At 39.2% G+C, this 20,078-nt stretch overlaps 1 protein-coding gene across 5 annotated transcripts in view; it reads right to left on the bottom strand.

Moving 5' to 3' along the window:
- pbl (epithelial cell transforming 2 pebble) overlaps positions 1 to 20,078 on the bottom strand; it is a 233,775-nt gene that overhangs the window by 110,155 nt on the left and 103,542 nt on the right. For all 5 annotated transcript variants that reach the window (XM_053780057.2, XM_053780056.2, XM_053780055.2 and 2 more), the window contains 2 exons: positions 19,006 to 19,132; positions 18,629 to 18,817 (listed from right to left, as the gene is read on the bottom strand). In XM_053780057.2, coding sequence (XP_053636032.1) covers positions 18,629 to 18,817; positions 19,006 to 19,132 — 316 coding nt within the window. The remainder of the gene's footprint in view (positions 1 to 18,628; positions 18,818 to 19,005; positions 19,133 to 20,078) is intronic.

Here is a 20,078-nt window from a genome sequence, read left to right as displayed (position 1 = left end):
CGCAGTTTCAATTATCCACGATTTACTGTGGCCTAAAATTACATGTTAATTTTGCATAATGGGTCCCAAAGCACAAAAGTAGAGAAGATGGCAGCTCTCCAAAGTCTCAGAGAAGCTGTGAAGTGCTTCCCATCAGTGAAAAAGTGATAAATCTCCACTTAATGTGCATAATTTGTCAATTAAACTTTATAATAGGTATATATAGGACTTATATATAGGGTTTGCTACTATCTGCAGGTTTGGCATACACAGCAGGTCCGGGGTCCTACTGTACTCCCTCTTACTTATTTTTCACCATATGTGATTTCTTAAACTTACATTTTTAAATAATATCTTCTATATAAGCGACTATTGGCAGAAAGGTGGGCTAGTGCAAAGATGAGTAGTGGTGGGGTTGAAGAGGGTTGGATGAGTTTTAAAAATGCAGTATTAGAATGTGGGGCAGAAGTTTGTGGTTATAGGAGGGTGGGTGCAGGAGGAAAGAGGAGTGATTGGTGGAATGATGAAGTAAAGGGTGTGATAAAAGAGAAAACGTTAGCTTATGAGAGGTTTTTACAAAGCAGAAGTGTTATAAGAAGAGCAGAGTATATGGAGAGTAAAAGAAAGGTAAAGAGAGAGGTGAGAGTGCAAAAGGAGAGCAGATGATAGAGTGGGAGAGGCACTGTCAAGAAATTTTAATGAGAATAAGAAAAAATTTTGGAGTGAGTTAAACAAGTTAAGAAAGCCTAGGGAAAGTATGGATTTGTCAGTTAAAAACAGAGTAGGGGAGTTAGTAGATGGGGAGATGGAGGTATTAGGTAGATGGCGAGAATATTTTGAGGAACTTTTAAATGTTAAGCAAGAAACAGAGGCAGTAATTTCATGCACTGGTCAGGGAGGTATACCATCTTTTAGAAGTGAAGAAGAGCAGAATGTAAGTGTGGGGGAAGTACATGAGGCATTACGTAAAATGAAAGGGGGTAAAGCAGCTGGAACTGATGGGATCATGACAGAAATGTTAAAAGCAGGGGGGTATATAGTGTTGGAGTGGTTGGTACTTTTGTTTAATAAATGTATGAAAGAGGGGAAGGTACCTAGGGATTGGTGGAGAGCATGTATAGTCCCTTTATATAAAGGGAAAGGGGACAAAAGAGACTGTAAAAATTATAGAGGAATAAGTTTACTGAGTACAGTATACCAGGAAAAGTGCACGGTAGGGTTATAATTGAAAGAATTAGAGGTAAGACAGAATGTAGGATTGCGGATGAGCAAGGAGGTTTCAGAGTGGGTAGGGGATGTGTAGATCACGTGTTTACATTGAAGCATATATGTGAACAGTATTTAGATAAAGGTAGGGAAGTTTTTATTGCATTTATGGATTTAGAAAAGGCATATGATAGAGTGGATAGAGGAGCAATGTGGCAGATGTTGCAAGTATATGGAATAGGTGGTAAGTTATTAAATGCTGTAAAGAGTTTTTATGAGGATAGTGAGGCTCAGGTTAGGGTGTGTAGAAGAGAGGGAGACTATTTCCCGGTAAAAGTAGGTCTTAGACAGGGATGTGCAATGTCACCATGGTTGTTTAATATATTTATAGATGGGGTTGTAAAGGAGTAAATGCTAGGGTGTTCGGGAGAGGGGTGGGACTAAATTTTGGGGAATCAAATTAAAAATGGGAATGGACACTGTTACTTTTTGCTGATGATACTGTGCTTATGGGAGATTCTAAAGAAAAATTGCAAAGGTTAGTGGATGAGTTTGGGAATGTGTGTAAAGGTAGAAAGTTGAAAGTGAACATAGAAAAGAGTAAGGTGATGAGGGTGTCAAATGATTTAGATAAAGAAAAATTGGATATCAAATTGGGGAGAAGGAGTATGGAAGAAGTGAATGTTTTCAGATACTTGGGAGTTGACGTGACGGCGGATGGATTTATGAAGGATGAGGTAAATCATAGAATTGATGAGGGAAAAAAGGTGAGTGGTGCGTTGAGGTATATGTGGAGTCAAAAAACGTTATCTATGGAGGCAAAGAAGGGAATGTATGAAAGTATAGTAGTACCAACACTCTTATATGGGTGTGAAGCTTGGGTGGTAAATGCAGCAGTGAGGAGACGGTTGGAGGCAGTGGAGATGTCCTGTTTAAGGGCAATGTGTAGTGTAAATATTATGCAGAAAATTCAGAGTGTGGAAATTAGGAAAAGGTGTGGAGTTAATAAAAGTATTAGTCAGAGGGCAGAAGAGGGGTTGTTGAGGTGGTTTGGTCATTTAGAGAGAATGGATCAAAGTAGAATGACATGGAAAGCATATAAATCTATAGGGGAAGGAAGGCGGGGTAGGGGTGGTCCTCGAAAGGGTTGGAGAGAGGGGGTAAAGGAGGTTTTGTGGGCAAGGGGCTTGGACTTCCAGCAAGCGTGCGTGAGCGTGTTAGATAGGAGTGAATGGAGACGAATGGTACTTGGGACCTGACGATCTGTTGGAGTGTGAGCAGGGTAATATTTAGTGAAGGGATTCAGGGAAACCGGTTATTTTCATATAGTCGGACTTGAGTCCTGGAAATGGGAAGTACAATGCCTGCACTTTAAAGGAGGGGTTTGGGATATTGGCAGTTTGGAGGGATATGTTGTGTATCTTTATATGTGTATGCTTCTAAACTGTTGTATTCTGAGCACCTCTGCAAAAACAGTGATAATGTGCGAGTGTGGTGAAAGTGTTGAATGATGATGAAAGTATTTTCTTTTTAGGGATTTTCTTTCTTTTTTGGGTCACCCTGCCTCGGTGGGAGACGGCCGACTTGTTGAAAAAAAAAAAAAATCTTCTACAACTGTCTTTAGCAGTAAAGCCTTTCTATTTATCTATGTAAAAACAATAATGCCATGAGGTTTTCTATTTTTAATATTTACTAATGAACTAGTATTTTAGGCTAAGATTAAAGTAATGGTATTTTAAACCAAACACAAAGTCAAGAGGCTTGCTCTTCCCATCATGCAACAAATGGGCTAGGCTTATTTTTATACTGGGCACAATTGCCACACAGACCCATTTTCTCAGGTCTAGGCTAAAATATGCAGCCCTTATGCTGTCCTTAACCCTTTGACTGTTTTCGACGTATAAATACGTCTTACGAGCCAATGTTTCTGACGTATATATACTCAATAATTCTAGCGGCTTCAAATCAAGCGGGAGAAAGCTGGTAGGCCCACATGTGAGAGAATGGGTCTATGTGGTCAGTGTGCACCACATAAAAAAAATCCTGCAGCACACATTGCGTAATGAGAAAAAAAAAACTCTGATCATTTTTTTGGAATAAAACGCCGACTTTGAAGTGTATTTTCGTATAGTATTTATCGTTGTATTCGCGTTTTCATGGTCTTAGGTGATAAAATGGAAAACATATTACAGAAATAGAGATGATTTTCATTACTTTGACGATGAAAACGACCTTGAAACTGAGCTCAAAGTAGCGGAAATGTTCAGGAGTAAATAAATCACACCACACGTCCAATACACGTCAACTGGAGAGTCTAATATTCTTTCACTAGTGCACTGATATTATTTATACCATTTTTACAATAATGCAGTAGTCTGCATAACAGTAAATTGTGTATTTTTTGTATGAATAAAAAGTCAAAATAGAAAGCAATAATAATATAAGAGGGGCCTAGAGATGTGACTAATGAACAGAGCATATGTTATTTTAGTGCCACGAATGTCTACCTTGTTTATTCTGGACCCTATTTTGAAATTGGCATCTTTTTTAGTTTGCATGAAATTGGCCAAATTGTCAATTTCTGACCACCATACTGGGTAGTCCAAATTAGTAAATGGGAGGTTTCTTGTACTCAGCTGATAGATAAAATGGAGTTCTAAAGAAATAGCTATGAGTTTGGTCAACTGGAACAATGGAACTGGCTGAAAATAGGGCTCAAAGTCGGCAAAATCGCCGATACGCATATGTCGCCGAGACCGCTAACTTCGCGGGAGCATAATTCCATGAGTTTTCGACCAAATTTCGAACTTTTGGTGTCATTACCATCGGGAAAAGATTCTCTATCATTTCATAAGAATTTTTTTTTTTTTTTTCAAAAATTGAGCAACATAGAATGACAGTTTCAGAAAGGGGCCTGAAACAGTCAAAGGGTTAAAACATAGATCCATGTGAGCAACACAGGCATCAATAACGCAGATCTACAAGAGAGACAGTGAAAAGGTTAAAGCTTTAAATTAACAGTATTATGATTGTTAGATGTTTTAGCTTCATGTTTAATATAACTGGAAAACATTTAGACTTTCATTTTTCCAGTTGTCTTCTGATTATGTCTTCATCAGAGTACTAAATACAGTGGAACCTCAAATTTCGAACATATCGCTTATCGAACTCTTCAAAAAGAGAACCCTTTTCTCGAACCAACTTTGTCCTTATTATCGAACTCGCCCCTATTTTCGAACCGCTAGGTACTGGACCTGTCCAGCAGCCCGCTCTGTCCACGTCCCCACGAAGGCGCCGTGAGCCAGTCTGGTTTTGTTGATGCTTGAGTGAACACTAACCTGCGCTCTCAATGGGCCCAAAGAAACTTGCTAGTGGTACCCCTGTGGTAAAGAAAGTGAGAAACACCATAGATGTGAAGAAGGAAATAATACAGAAGTGGAATGATGTCCAAGTGGAATGATGTCCAAATGTTTGTGAAGAAGTACCACCCTGAGCAAGCTGAAACAAGCCATCTTTCCAACAAGTTCAGTGACAGAACCATGTCCCATTTCAGGGAAATCTTAAAGAGGCACCAGAAACAGAGAACTGTGGACAGTTATTTTGCGAGACAGGGGTCCAGTGACTCAAGCTGGTCCTAGTGGCATTGAAGAACAGAGAAGGGAAGTAACCCCAGAGAGGGCTTTGATACCTGAAGTCCTCATGGAGGGGGATTCTCCTTCTAAACACTAACCTCAACTCCCTCTCTCCTCCTCCCTATCTTCCAGATGCCATCACCAATCTTCAATGAAGGTAAGTAAAATGTTATTTTATATGTTTATTTAAATCTATTAATACAAAACTGAACACTATATTTGTTGTGTGTATGTAAAACTATAATTAATCTCTATAAAATGTATTTTTTTTTTTGTGAATATTTTTGGGTTTCTGGAATGGATTAATTGTATTTCCATTATTTCTTATGGGAAATATTGCTTCGCTTTTCAGACTTTTCGAATTAAGAACTAACTCCTGGAACGGATTAAGTTCGATATTTGAGGTTCCACTGTATGTAGATATTCAGAATTTTTAATATTCAATTCGAAAGCCTCACAAAGGGTGCCTGTAATCTGTAATGACTGACCTTGGCATCTCAGACATATTATGTCCTTAAATATTTAGCCTTCCTGGATTATTTTATACTTATTGAGAAAAGGCATTCCTCTATATACTGAACGTAGTTATCAAAATTTTAAAAATAAAATATACAGGAAAAACACCAGTAGCATTCAAAAATTGGATATTAGTATCAGCAAACATTTTGAAATAATTCCATCCCTAGTATAAACATACTTAACCCTTTCAGGGTCGAGAGGCCCTCTCCTAAACTCGTTCTCAGGGTCGAAAACTTTTCGGGAAAAAAAAAAAAACATTTTTTTCTTATGAAATGACAGAGAATCTTTTCCCGATCATAATGACACCAAAAGTATGAACTTTGATGGAAAACTTACGGAATTATGTTCTCGTGAGGTTAGCGGTCTCAACGATGTTTAAGCATTGGCGATTTCACCCACTTTGAGCCCTATTTTCGGCCAATTTCAGTGTACTAGTCGACAAAAATCATATCTATTTCGCTAGAATTCCATTTTTTCTATCGAATGAGTACAAGAAACCACCCATTTACCGATTTCAAGTATCCAATAAAGTGGTCAGAAATTGGCAATGTTGCCAATTTCACACAAATTTCAGAAGATGCCAATTTCCAAATAGGGTCCAGAATAAGCAAGACAGACATTCCTGGCACTAAAATAACATTTTCTCTGTTCATTAGTCACATCCCCAGACTCCTCTTACATCTCTTTTGGTTTCCACTTTGAATTTTTATTCTCACAAAAAATAGAAGATTTACCGTTATGCAGACTACTGCATTAGTGTACAAATGGTGTAGAAATGGTATAAATAATATCAGTGCACTTGTGAAAGAATATTAGACTCACCAGTTGACATGTATTGGAAGCTTGGCATGATTTGTTTATTTTTGAAATCTGGTAAAAATCGAACATTTCTGCTACTTTGAGCTCAATTTCAAGGTACTTTTCATTATGAAACCAATCAAAATCATCTCAATTTCTGTAATATGTCTTCCACTCTATAAAATGAGACCAGGAAAACTAGAATACAACCATAAATACCATATGAAAATACACTGCAAAGTTGCTGTTTTAAACCAAAAACACGGTCAGAGTTTTTTTTTCTCATTATGCACTGTGTGCTGCAGGATTTTTTTTATACCATGCACACTGACCACATAGACCCATTCTATCATATGTAGGCCTACCAGCTTTCTCTCACTAGATTTGAAGGCGCTAGAATTTAGGCGTTCTAGTATGTCAATAACCCTGGTGCGTAATCAGTACTAGTACGTCAGAAACCCTGAAAGGGTTAAATGAAGAGCCTGGCCACTTGCTCATACTTGGTTCCCTTGGGGATGTGAGGCTAAGTGAACTCCAAGAACACACAGTGTGTTTATAAGTTTGGCTCTATAACACAAGGCACACACCCTTCCTCACCTTACCTTTCACACCAATCATCATTCCCACACCTTAATCACTCTCTTCTTTTCCCTCTCACAATGTGACAAGATATTATGAGTTGGAGATAATAAAGTTCATTCCTAGCAAAATGCTTTCTACAATACAGATTTGTCACTGCGTGGTGTTTCTATGCACATCTTCAAGAGCAGTCATTGCTATCTTTTTTTCTCCTTAGAAATTTCTGTCTCTTGCTCTACAATCTCCCTGTTCTCGGCTTCTTCCTTCTCCTCCTCTTTCACCCCAAGTGTAAACGTGAATGTGTCTATACTATCATTAACAAAGATGGTAGATGCTATTATGAAAAAGTGACTCCTGTCATCTTACACAGACAGACACACACAGACACAGGCACACAGACACAGGCACACAGACACAGACACACTATTGTTTTGTGAAGTTTATGAAGCAAACAAAACAGCAAAAAAGACAAGAGTATTAACAGCTTCAAATTTGTCTTAACAGTCCTGGCTGGTTACTGTTTAAATAAATCCTTGATGGTTGACAAGGAAATAGTGGCCACACTCATTTTGTGATTCGTGACCACCTTTGAAAGATATTTGTTTACACAAACAAAATTTGTAGAGTGAATAACAAAATAAGGCACAATACTGTGACTGGAACAATACACAAATAACCCGCACATAGAAGAGGGGAGCTTACGACAACGTTTCGGTCTGACTAGGACCGAAATGCCGTCCTAAACTCCTCTCTTCTATGTGCGGATTATTTGTTTTGTAGTGTGGCATGAACATTTTTTATTTTTCCACTGTATTCAGTCTGACCTGTGCATCTAATTCCACTTTTCCCACTGCAGAAAAAAACTTTAGTTGTAAATTCTACATGTGCACTGCTTATCAGCAATATAATTTAGCAAATATGGAGGATTTCCTGTAACATTTTTTTTTAACACGCTGGCCGTCTTCTACTGAGGCAAGGTGATTCAAAAAAGAAACACTTTCACCATCATTTACACTATCACTGTCATGCAGATATATATACATCATAAAGAATACACTGGTGATGGCAGACCATACATGACCAGATTTGCTTGCTTAAGTTTTTTCTTTTAAAGATACTACTGTATCTGGAAAATGAAGGATCTTGCATAGTGGATGCATCTCTTGGGTAGTACAGTAGAGCCCCGCTTTACGGCGTTTCGTTTTGCGGCATTCCGCTAATACGATTATTTCAAATTATGACCAAAACTCTCTATACGGCTCCCCCCACCTGACTTTCTAATACGGTCACCGTGCCCCACCTGGTTTGTTTACATTCTCTGTGAGATCTGTAAGCACTACTTCTCTCCATTATGTTTGGAAACTCCAAAATTTCAAGTGTTTTTAAAAGTTATTTCTTATTTTATATATACAGTGGACCCCCGCATAACGATTACCTCCGAATGCGACCAATTATGTAAGTGTATTTATGTAAGTGCGTTTGTACGTGTATGTTTGGGGGTCTGATATGGACTAATCTACTTCACAATATTTCTTATGGGAACAAATTCGGTCAGTACTGGCACCTGAACATACTTCTGGAGTGAAAAAATATCGTTAACCGGGGGTCCACTGTACTCTGATAATTATACTTATGCATACCTATACCTAAATAAACTTACTGTGCTGGCATGCAGGTACAAACTAAAATCAGTAAGAGTGTCTTATGTCTCGAGACGCCATATTAGTAATGATAATAGTAATCACAGAGTCTCATTCAATGTCGCATATTACGTTTATATACATATTTTCATTAATCCATCTATGATATATTTTACAAAATTATATAATAAACATGATACATAACATATAAAGATGATAAATAAACCCCACAGTAGAATAAATAAACAAATATGATATGTGGTGCCAGACGACTTGTACGAGTGATGCCATTATTTTTTTTTTTTTATTATTATCACACTGGCCGATTCCCACCAAGGCAGGGTGGCCCGAAAAAGAAAAACTTTCACCATCATTCACTCTATCACTGTCTTGCCAGAAGGGTGCTTTACACTACAGCTTTTAAACTGCAACATTAACACCCCTCCTTCAGAGTGCAGGCACTGTACTTCCCATCTCCAGGACTCAAGTCCGGCCTGCCGGTTTCCCTGAATCCCTTCATAAATGTTACTTTCCTCACACTCCAACAGCACGTCAAGTATTAAAAACAATTTGTCTCCATTCACTCCTATCAAACACGCTCATGCATGCCTGCTGGAAGTCCAAGCCCCTCGCACACAAAACCTCCTTTACCCCCTCCCTCCAACCTTTCCTAGGCCGACCCCTACCCCGCCTTCCTTCCACTACAGACTGATACACTCTTGAAGTCATTCTGTTTCGCTCCATTCTCTCTACATGTCCGAACCACCTCAACAACCCTTCCTCAGCCCTCTGGACAACAGTTTAGGTAATCCCGCACCTCCTCCTAACTTCCAAACTACGAATTCTCTGCATTATATTCACACCACACATTGCCCTCAGACATGACATCTCCACTGCCTCCAGCCTTCTCCTCGCTGCAACATTCATCACCCACGCTTCACACCCATATAAGAGCGTTGGTAAAACTATACTCTCATACATTCCCCTCTTTGCCTCCAAGGACAAACTTCTTTGTCTCCACAGACTCCTAAGTGCACCACTCACTCTTTTTCCCTCATCAATTCTATGATTCACCTCATCTTTCATAGACCCATCCGCTGACACGTCCACTCCCAAATATCTGAATACGTTCACCTCCTCCATACTCTCTCCCTCCAATCTGATATCCAATCTTTCATCACCTAATCTTTTTGTTATCCTCATAACCTTACTCTTTCCTGTATTCACCTTTATTAGTAATAATAATAATAATCACTAAGTCTAATTAAATGTTGTATATTATGTTAATATACACGTTTTCTTTAATCCATCTATGATATTTTCTTCAAAATTATATATTAAACACGATACATAACATATAAAGAGAGAATGGATCAAAGTAGAATGACATGGAGAGCGTATAAATCTGTAGGGAAAGGAAGGCGGGGTAGGAGACGTCCTTGAAAAGGTTGGAGGGAGGGGGTAAAGGAGGTTTCGTGGGTAAGGGGCTTGGACTTCTAGCAAACGTGCATGAGCATGTTAGATAGGAGTGAATGGAGACGAATGATTCTTGGGACCTGACTATCTGTTGGAGTGTGAGCAGGGTAATATTTAGTGAAGGGATTCAGGGAAACCGGTTATTTTCATATAGTCGGACTTTAGTCCTGGAAATGGGAAGTACAATGCCTGCACTTTAAAGGAGGGGTTTGGGATATTGGCAGTTTGGAGGGATATGTTGTGTATCTTTATACGTATATGCTTCTAAACTGTTGTATTCTGAGCACTTCTGCAAAAACAGTGATTATGTGTGAGTGAGGTGAAAGTGTTGAATGATGATGAAAGTATTTTCTTTTTGGGGATTTTCTTTCTTTTTAGGTCACCCTGCCTCGGTGGGAGACGGCTGACTTGTTAAAAAAAACACCCCACAGTAGAATAAATTTTTTTTTTTTTTTAACAAGTCGGTTGTCTCCCACCGAGGCAGGGTAACCCAAAAAGAAAGAAAATCCCCAAAAAGAAAATGCTTTCATCATTCAACACTTTCACCTCACTCACACATAATCACTGTTTTTGCAGAGGTGCTCAGAACACAACAGTTTAGAAGCATATACGTATAAAGATACACAACATATCCCTCCAAACTGCCAATATCCCGAACCCCTCCTTTAGAGTGCAGGCATTGTACTTCCCATTTCCAGGACACAAGTCTGGCAATACAAAAATAACCACTTTCCCTGAATCCCTTCACTAAATATTACCCTGCTCACACTCCAACACATTGTCAGGTCCCAAATACCATTCGTCTCCATTCACTCCTATCTAACACGCTCGTGCACGCCTGCTGGAAGTCCAAGCTCCTCGCCCACAAAACCTCACTTACACCTTCCTTCCAACCTTTTCGAGGACGACCCCTACCCCGCCTTCCTTCCCCTTCAGATTTATACACTCTCCATGTCATTTTGCTTTGATCCATTCTCTCTAAATGACCAAACCACCTCAACAACCCCTCTTCAGCCCTCTGACTAATACAGTGGACCCCCGGTTAACGATATTTTTTCACTCCAGAAGTATGTTCAGGTGCCAGTACTGACAGAATTTGTTCCCATAAGAAATATTGTGAAGTATATTAGTCCATTTCAGACCCCCAAACATACATGTACAAACGCACTTACATAAATACACTTACATAATTGGTCGCATTCGGAGGTGATCGTTATGCGGGGGTCCACTGTACTTTTATTAACTCCACACCTCCTAATCTCCACACTCTGAATTTTCTGCATAATATTTACACCACACATTGCCCTTAGACAGGACATCTCCACAGCCTCCAACCGCCTCCTCGCTGCTGCATTCACAACCCAAGCTTCACACCCATATAAGAGTGTTGGTACTACAATACTTTCATAAATTCCCTTCTTTGCCTCCATAGACAACACTTTTTGTCTCCAAATATACCTCAATGCACCACTCACCTTTTTTCCCTCATCAATTCTATGATTAACCTCATCCTTCATAAATCCATCCGCCGACGCGTCAACTCCCAAGTATCTGAAAACATTCACTTCTTCCATACTCCTCCCCAATTTAATATCCAATTTTTCTTTATCTAAATCATTTGATACCCTCATCACCTTACTCTTTTCTATGTTCACTTACAACTTTCTACCTTTACCACACACTCCCAAATTCATCCACTAACCTTTGCAATTTTTCTTTAGAATCTCCCATAAGCACCGTATCATCAGCAAAAAGCAACTGTGTCAACTCCCATTTTGTATTTAATTCCCCATAATTTAATCCCACCCCTCTCCTGAACACCCTAGCATTTACTTCTTTTACAACCCCATCTATAAATATATTAAACAACCATGGTGACATTACACATCCCTGTCTAAGACCTACTTTTACTGGGAAGTAGTCTCCCTCTCTTCTACATACCCTAACCTGAGCCTCACTATCCTCATAATAACTCTTTACAGCATTTAGTAACTTACCACCTATTCCATATACTTGCAACATCTGAGACATCGCTCCCCTATCCACTCAATCATATGCCTTTTCTAAATCCATAAATGCAATAAAAACTTCCCTGCTCTTATCTAAACACTGTTCACATATATGCTTCAATGTAAACACTTGATCTACACCCCCTACCCACTTTGAAACCTCCTTGCTCAACCCCAATCCTACATTCTGTCTTACTTCTAATTCTTTCAATTATAACCCTACCGTACACTTTTCCTGGTATACTCAGTAAACTTATTCATCTATAATTTTTACAATAGTTTTTGTCCCCCTTCTCTTTATATAAAGAGACTATGCATGCTCTCTGCCAATCCATAGGTACCTTCCCCTCTTTCATACATTAAACAAAAATACCAACACTCCAACACTATATCATCTCTGCTTTTAACATTTCTGTCATGAACCCATCAGTTCCAGCTGCATTACCCCCTTTCATTCTACATTATGACTCACGCACCTCCCCGACACACACATCCTGCTCTTCTTCACTCCTAAAAGATGGTATACCTCCCTGGCCAGTGCATGAAATTACCGCTTCCATTTCTTCATCGACATTTAAAAGTTCCTCAAAATATTCTCGCCATGTACCCAAAACCTCCATCTCCCCATCTACTAACTCTCCTACTCTGTTTTTAACTGACAAATCCATTCCTTCTCTAGGCTTTCTTAACTTGTTTAACCCACTCCAAATTTTTTCTTATTTTCATTAAAATTTCTTGACAGTGCCTCTCCCACTCTATCATCTGCTCTCGTTTTGCACTCTCTCACCACTTTCTTCACCTTTCTTTTACTCTCCATATACTCTACTCTTCTTATAACACTTCTGCTTTGTAAAAACCTGTCATAAGCTAACTTTCTCTCTTTTATCACACCCTTTACTTCATCATTCCACCAATTACTCCTCTTTCCTCCTGCACCCACCCTCCTATAACCACAAACCTCTGCCCCACATTCTAATACTGCATTTTTAAAACTATTCCAACCCTCTTCAACCCCCCCACTACTCATACTTGCACCAGCCCACCTTTCCGCCAATAGTTGCTTATATCTCACCCAAACTTCCTCCTCCTTTAGTTTATACACTTTCACCTCCCTCTTGCTTGTTGTTGCCATTTTCCTCTTTTCCCATCTACCTCTTACTCTAATTGTAGCTACAACTAAATAATGATCCGATATATCAGTTGCCCCTCTATAAACGTGTACATCCTGGAGCCTACCCATCAACCTTTTATCCACCAATACATAATCTAACAAACTACTTTCATTACATGCTATATCATACCTTGTATATTTATCCTCTTCTTCATAAAATATGTATTACTTATTACCAAACCTCTTTCTACACATAGCTCAATTAAAGGCTCCCCATTTTCATTTACCCCTGGCACCCCAAATTTACCTACTACTCCCTCCACAACATTTTTGCCCACTTTAGCATTGAAATCCCCAACCACCCTTACTCTCACACTTGGTTCAAAACTCCCCACGTATTCACTCAACATTTCCCAAAATCTCTCTCTCTCCTCTACACTTCTCTCTTCTCCAGGTGCATATATGCTTACTATAACCCACTTTTCACATCCAGCCTTTATTTTACTCCACATAATCCTTGAATTAATACATTTATAGTCCCTCTTTTCCTGCCATAACTTATCCTTCAACATTACTGCTACTCGATGAAATTAAGACACATGTGCAACATCTGGGTATCTTTATTGTAGACGGTTTGCCATCCAGTGGCTTTATCAATACAAATTCTAGGACATAACTTGAAGACAGTAGGACTATATACAGAAGATGAGGTAATCAGTCCCTCAACCTTGGAGTAGGTGCGAAGAGCACCGTAGTCGTGGAGATTCTGAAGCAGAAGCAAGGAGCCTGGCGCTTATATAGTAACGTCCTACTGTCTTCAAGTTATGTCCTAGAATTTGTATTGATAAAGCCACTGGATGGAGAAACGTCTACAATAAAGATACCCAGATGTTGCACATGTGTCTTAATTTCATCTTGTCGGTATTATATACCAGTCTTACATTACTGCTACTCCTCCTTTAGCTCTAACTCTATTTGAAACCCCTGACCTAATCCCATTTATTCCTCTCCACTGAAACTCTCCTACCCCCTTCAGCTTTGTTTCACTTAAAGCCAGGACATCCAGCTTCTTCTCATTCATAACATCCACAATCATCTCTTTCTTATCATTTACACAACATCCACGCACATTCAGACTTCCCACTTTGACAATTTTCTTCTTATTATTATTTTTAGTAATTATTACAGGAAAAGGGGTTACTAGCCCATTGTTCCCGGCATTTTAGTTGACTTTTACAACACTCATGGCTTACGGATGAAAGATTCTTATTCCACTTCCCCATGGATATAAAAGTAAAAGTAATAACGCCAAGAACTATTAAGAAAAAATCAAAGAAAACTCAGATGAGTGTGTATAAATAAACATGTACATGTATGTGTAGTGTGACCTAAGTGTAAGTAGAAGTAGCAAGACGTACCTGTAATCTTGCATATTTATGAGACAGACAAAAGACTCCAGCAATCCTACCATCATGTAAAGCAATTACAGGCTTTCGTTTCACACTCACTTGGCAGGACGGTAGTACCCCCCTGGGTGGTTGCTGTCTACCAGCCTACTACCTATAAAAAAAAATATGAGATGTGGTAGCCAGACAACTTGTACAAGTGATGGCAAGAATAACATTTTCTTTAGTCCAACATCAGAGAAAATGTGTTACTGGGGGTAATTGTAGAAAATTATTCCTTTCGTATGTAAATAAGGAAGTTTATTCAGGTATACACAAATACAGTTACAGACTATCATACATAGCAGCATATGTGTAAAGTGCCTAGGATAACCCCAAAAAAGTCAGAGTGACTTATTTCCACTGCCTTCACTCAGAGCGTCATTTTTTCTAAAAATGGTGTTACATGAGAATGTGTGTGTTCCTCTTTATTTTTTCCACCGTATCAATGTTTACCTGGAGTTTACCTGGAGAGAGTTCCGGGGGTCAACGCCCCCACGGCCCGGTCTGTGACCAGGCCTCTTGTACACAATGTAACTTGTACACAAACCAGACGTGTATGCCTGGCTTGCTTACAAAACTTGCATTCGCCTGGTTTGTTTACATAACTCTGTGCCTGTCCTCTCTCATGTACTCATTCTCTCTCTCATTTAGTCGTTTTATCTCGTTTACTCACCCCTGACCCTACATTAAGACTATAAATATTTTAAGTAATGAGTGAAATGTATATGCATTTAATCGCTCTGGGGTACTTATATATCACAGAATATTGTGTAGGTGGGGAGGCCTGGTATGGTAGCCTGGCTGGCTACCATACATACCACACCTGATTTCTTACAATAAATACTGTAATGTTGAAGGATCAGTTATGGAAGGAGAAAAGAGAATATGAATGTGTAAATTCAAGAATTATGTGGATTAAAGTAAAGGTTGGATGCGAAAAGTGGGTCATAATAAGCGTGTATGCACCTGGAGAAGAGAGGAATGTAGAGGAGAGAGAGAGATTTTGGGAGATGTTAAGTGAATGTATAGGAGCCTTTGAACCAAGTGAGAGAGTAATTGTGGTAGGGGACCTGAATGCTAAAGTAGGAGTAACTTTTAGAGAGGGTGTGATGGTAAGTTTGGGGTGCCAGGTGTAAATGAAAATGGGAGCCCTTTGATTGAACTTTGTATAGAAAGGGGTTTAGTTATAGGTAATACATATTTTAAGAAAAAGAGGATAAATAAGCATACAAGATATGATGTAGGGCGAAATGACAGTAGTTTGTTGGATTATGTATTGGTAGATAAAAGACTGTTGAGCAGACTTCAGGATGTACATGTTTATAGAGGGGCCACAGATATATCAGATCACTTTCTAGTTGTAGCTACACTGAGAGTAAAAGGTAGATGGGATACAAGGAGAATAGAAGCATCAGGGAAGAGAGAGGTGAAGGTTTATAAACTAAAAGAGGAGGCAGTTAGGGTAAGATATAAACAGCTATTGGAGGATAGATGGGCTAATGAGAGCATAGGCAATGGGGTCAAAGAGGTATGGGGTAGGTTTAAAAATGAAGTGTTAGAGTGTTCAGCAGAACTTTGTGGTTACAGGAAAGTGGGTGCGGGAGGGAAGAGGAGCAATTCATGGAATGATGATGTAAAGAGAGTAGTAAGGGAGAAAAAGTTACCATATGAGAAGTTTTTACAAAGTAGAAGTGATGCAAGGAGGGAAGAGTATATGGAGAATAAGAGAGAGGTTAAGAGTGGTGATGCAATGTAAAAAGAGAGCAAATGAGAGAGTGGGTGAGATGTTATCAACAAATTTTGTTGAAAATAAGAAAAAGTTTTGGAGTGAGATTAACAAGTTAAGGAAGCCTAGAGATCAAATGGATTTGTCAGTTAAAAATAGGAGAGGAGAGTTATAAAATGGAGAGTTAGAGGTATTGGGAAGATGGAGGGAATATTTTGAGGAATTGTTAAATGTTGATGAAGATAGGGAAGCTGTGATTTCATGTATAGGGCAAGGAGGAATAACATCTTGAAGGAGTGAGGAAGAGCCAGTTGTGAGTGTGGGGGAAGTTTGTGAGGCAGTAGGTAAAATGAAAGGGGGTAAGGCAGCTGGAATTGATGGGATAAAGATAGAAATGTTAAAAGCAGGTGGGGATATAGTTTTGGAGTGGTTGGTGCAATTATTTAATAAATGTACTGAAGAGGGTAAGGTACCTAGGGATTGGCAGAGAGCATGCATAGTTCCTTCGTATAAAGGCAAAGGGGACAAAAGAGAGTGCAAAAATTACAGGGGGAGAAGTCTGTTGAGTATACCTGGTAAAGTGTATGGTAGAGTTATTATTGAAAGAATTAAGAGTAAGACGGAGAATAGGATAGCAGATGAACAAGGAGGCTTTAGGAAAGGTAGGGGATGTGTGGACCAGGTGTTTACAGTGAAACATATAAGTGAACAGTATTTAGATAAGGCTAAAGAGGTCTTTGTGGCATTTATGGATTTGGAAAAGGCATATGACAGGGTGGATAGGGGAGCAATGTGGCAGATGGTGCAGGTATATGGTTTAGGAGGTAGGTTACTGAAAGCAGTGAAGAGTTTTTACGAGGATAGTGAGGCTCAAGTTAGAGTATGTAGGAAAGAGGGAAATTATTTCCCAGTAAAAGTAGGCCTTAGACAAGGATGTGTGATGTCACCGTGGTTGTTTAATATATTTATAGATGGGGTTGTAAGAGAAGTAAATGCGAGGGTCTTGGCAAGAGGTGTGGAGTTAAAAGATAAAGAATCACACATAAGTTGGGAGTTGTCACAGTTGCTCTTTGCTGATTAGTGCTCTTGCGAGATTCTGAAGAGAAGCTGCAGAGGTTGGTGGATGAATTTGGTAGGATGTGCAAAAGAAGAAAATTAAAAGTGAATACAGGCAAGAGTAAGGTAATGAGGATAACAAAAAGATTAGGTGATGAAAGATTGGATATCAGATTGGAGGGAGAGAGTATGGAGGAGGTGAATGTATTCAGATATTTGGGAGTGGACGTGTCAGCGGATGGGTCTATGAAAGATGAGGAGAATCATAGAATTGATGAGGGGAAAAGGGTGAGTGGTGCACTTAGGAGTCTGTGGAGACAAAGAACTTTGTCCTTGGAGGCAAAGAGGGGAATGTATGAGAGTATAGTTTTAACAACGCTCTTATATGGGTGTGAAGCGTGGGTGATGAATGTTGCAGCGAGGAGAAGGCTAGAGGCAGTGGAGATGTCATGTATGAGGGCAATGTGTGGTGTGAATATAATGCAGAGAATTCGTAGTTTGGAAGTTAGGAGGAGGTGCGGGATTACCAAAACTGTTGTCCAGAGGGCGGAGGAAGGGTTGTTGAGGTGGTTCGGACATGTAGAGAGAATGGAGCGAAACAAAGTGACTTCAAGAGTGTATCAGTCTGTAGTGGAAGGAAGGCGGGGTAGGGGTCGGCCTAGGAAAGGTTGGAGGGAGGGGGTAAAGGAGGTTTTGTGTGCGAGGGGCTTGGACATCTGGCAGGCATGCGTGAGCCTGTTTGATAGAAGTGAATGGAGACAAATGGTTTTTAATACTTGACGTGCTGTTGGAGTGTGAGCAAAGTAACATTTATGAAGGGGTTCAGGAAACCGGCAGGCCGAACTTGAGTCCTGGAGATGGGAAGTACAGTGCCTGCACTCTGAAGGAGGGGTGTTAATGTTGCAGTTTAAAAACTGTAGTGTAAAGCACCCTTCTGGCAAGACAGTGATGGAGTGAATGATGGTGAAAGTTTTTCTTTTTCGGGCCACCCTGCCTTGGTGGGAATAGGCCAGTGTGATAATATAATATAATATAAATACTGCTTGTCTCACCCTAGATTAAGACTACAAATATTTTAAGGTAAGTAATGAGTGTACTAAAGTATGTGTATTTTACTTTTTTATTGTTTTTAATGCCTAGTTCTATTGCTAACTTAATATATGTTAGTGTAAACTTGTTATCTAGTATTTGTATACATTTATAAATGGAAAAAAAGTGTGTTCCACTTTACGGCGATTTCCGCTTTACGGCGGTAGCCTAGAAGCTAACCTGCCGTACAAGTGGGGCCCTACTGTATATCGTGAAAGGATGTGCAAGATCCACTTAATGAGGTTACAAACTTTACTAGTAAGTAAATTAAACAAGAATTAAGAATTATTAACAATGCATCTCTTATTTCTAGTCCCTCAACTTTACATTTTATTAAAAACATTTTCTTATAAAACTTACATATTTAAGTATAATTTCTCCAATGCTTGCATCATCAGTCCAATTGTGTGCTAGATGGAGTAAATCATTACGCATTCTTGTGTGAACTTCATGAATTGGTGGCACATTGCCAAAGATGTATCGCAGCTCTTGAGCATCTAACATGGGACCTCCTGGCTGTGATGTGTTTTCAAGCGGCAATTTTATAACCTGCAGTGCATATCAAGGGAAAGTACATCACAAAATACTGTATAACATATGCCAGTTTTAAGGACATTTTGTATTTATGAAGTCTAAATAATTAATTATATATCAATAACAGTTTTTCATAACTGTTAAGAAGTAATGACAATGCTTGCTTGCAATTAATGAAATATAAATATCATATCTTAACTTACCTTTTCTACTGCATCTAGAATACTGACATAATTGCATTCAGTTTTAACTAATTCATGGAATACACGCTGTCTTGCAGAAAGTTGACGAAGATCAACAAGAGGAGGACTAAGGGGAGTCTGGTCACCACTGAAGAAAATGACATTTTTTAAACAGTATTGCGAAGATTATGTATAATGTGAAACAAATGAATACAAATAAATGTAATTTTTTACATAAATTAAAAGATTTTCCAAAATAATGGCCACAAAACATACTGGAAAAGTTAACAAGGTAAATATGAGAAAAAACAGAATATTAGAGGTTTTGCAGTAATGTGACGCATCAACCAACTGATGCGTGTCAGTCACACTGGATGTGGCTGCTGCTCAAACTTGGATATGTGATTAACTCATGGTTTGTTATTACTTGGTGAACAATATCTATCTACACTATAAAAGCCTTCACATACCAGTACTGTACTTCATTAGGGGCTGGGTAAGAAGTCTCTGTTAGTGGCAAGAACATGGGGCTGGTAGAAAATACACATATAGCACAGGTAGATCTTTTATAATTGTTATAATAAAAAAAAGCGCTAAACCACAAGGGTTATACAGCGCAGGGAAGGATGCAGGGGTAATGGGTAGCAAGAAGAAGAGGGATTATTATTAGGTTATGAAGTGCAGCAGGGCAGTGGATAGTGAAGGGGTAGAGGGTAACTAGAGATTAAGGTAGAAAGGACTGAGGAGAGTGCTAGAGACATCATCATCAGTTTGTGTAGTAAATCAGTTGCTGTCAAAAAGTCAATGAGAGAGTCTTGATTAAAGGAGGGTCTGTCAGCAAGAAGGGAAAGTAAAGAAAGGGCAGCAGAGCAGAGACAACGTTGGAGGTAAATTCTGCGTGCTCGTTGATAAAGTGGGCAGTTCAACAAAATGTGGCTAACAGATACTGGGACTTGACAATTCTCACTGAGAGGAACAGGACACCTCTCCATGAGATACCCATGAGTAAGACGAGTGTGGCCAATGCGAAGACGGGAGAGAGTAGTCTCCCAACCTCGACACTGATGACAAGACGACGGCCAGAAACCTATACA

The sequence above is a fragment of the Cherax quadricarinatus genome, chromosome 27, assembly GCF_038502225.1.
Source record: "Cherax quadricarinatus isolate ZL_2023a chromosome 27, ASM3850222v1, whole genome shotgun sequence".
NCBI lineage: Eukaryota > Metazoa > Arthropoda > Malacostraca > Decapoda > Parastacidae > Cherax > Cherax quadricarinatus.
This window is presented reverse-complemented; position numbering and strand designations above follow the sequence as displayed.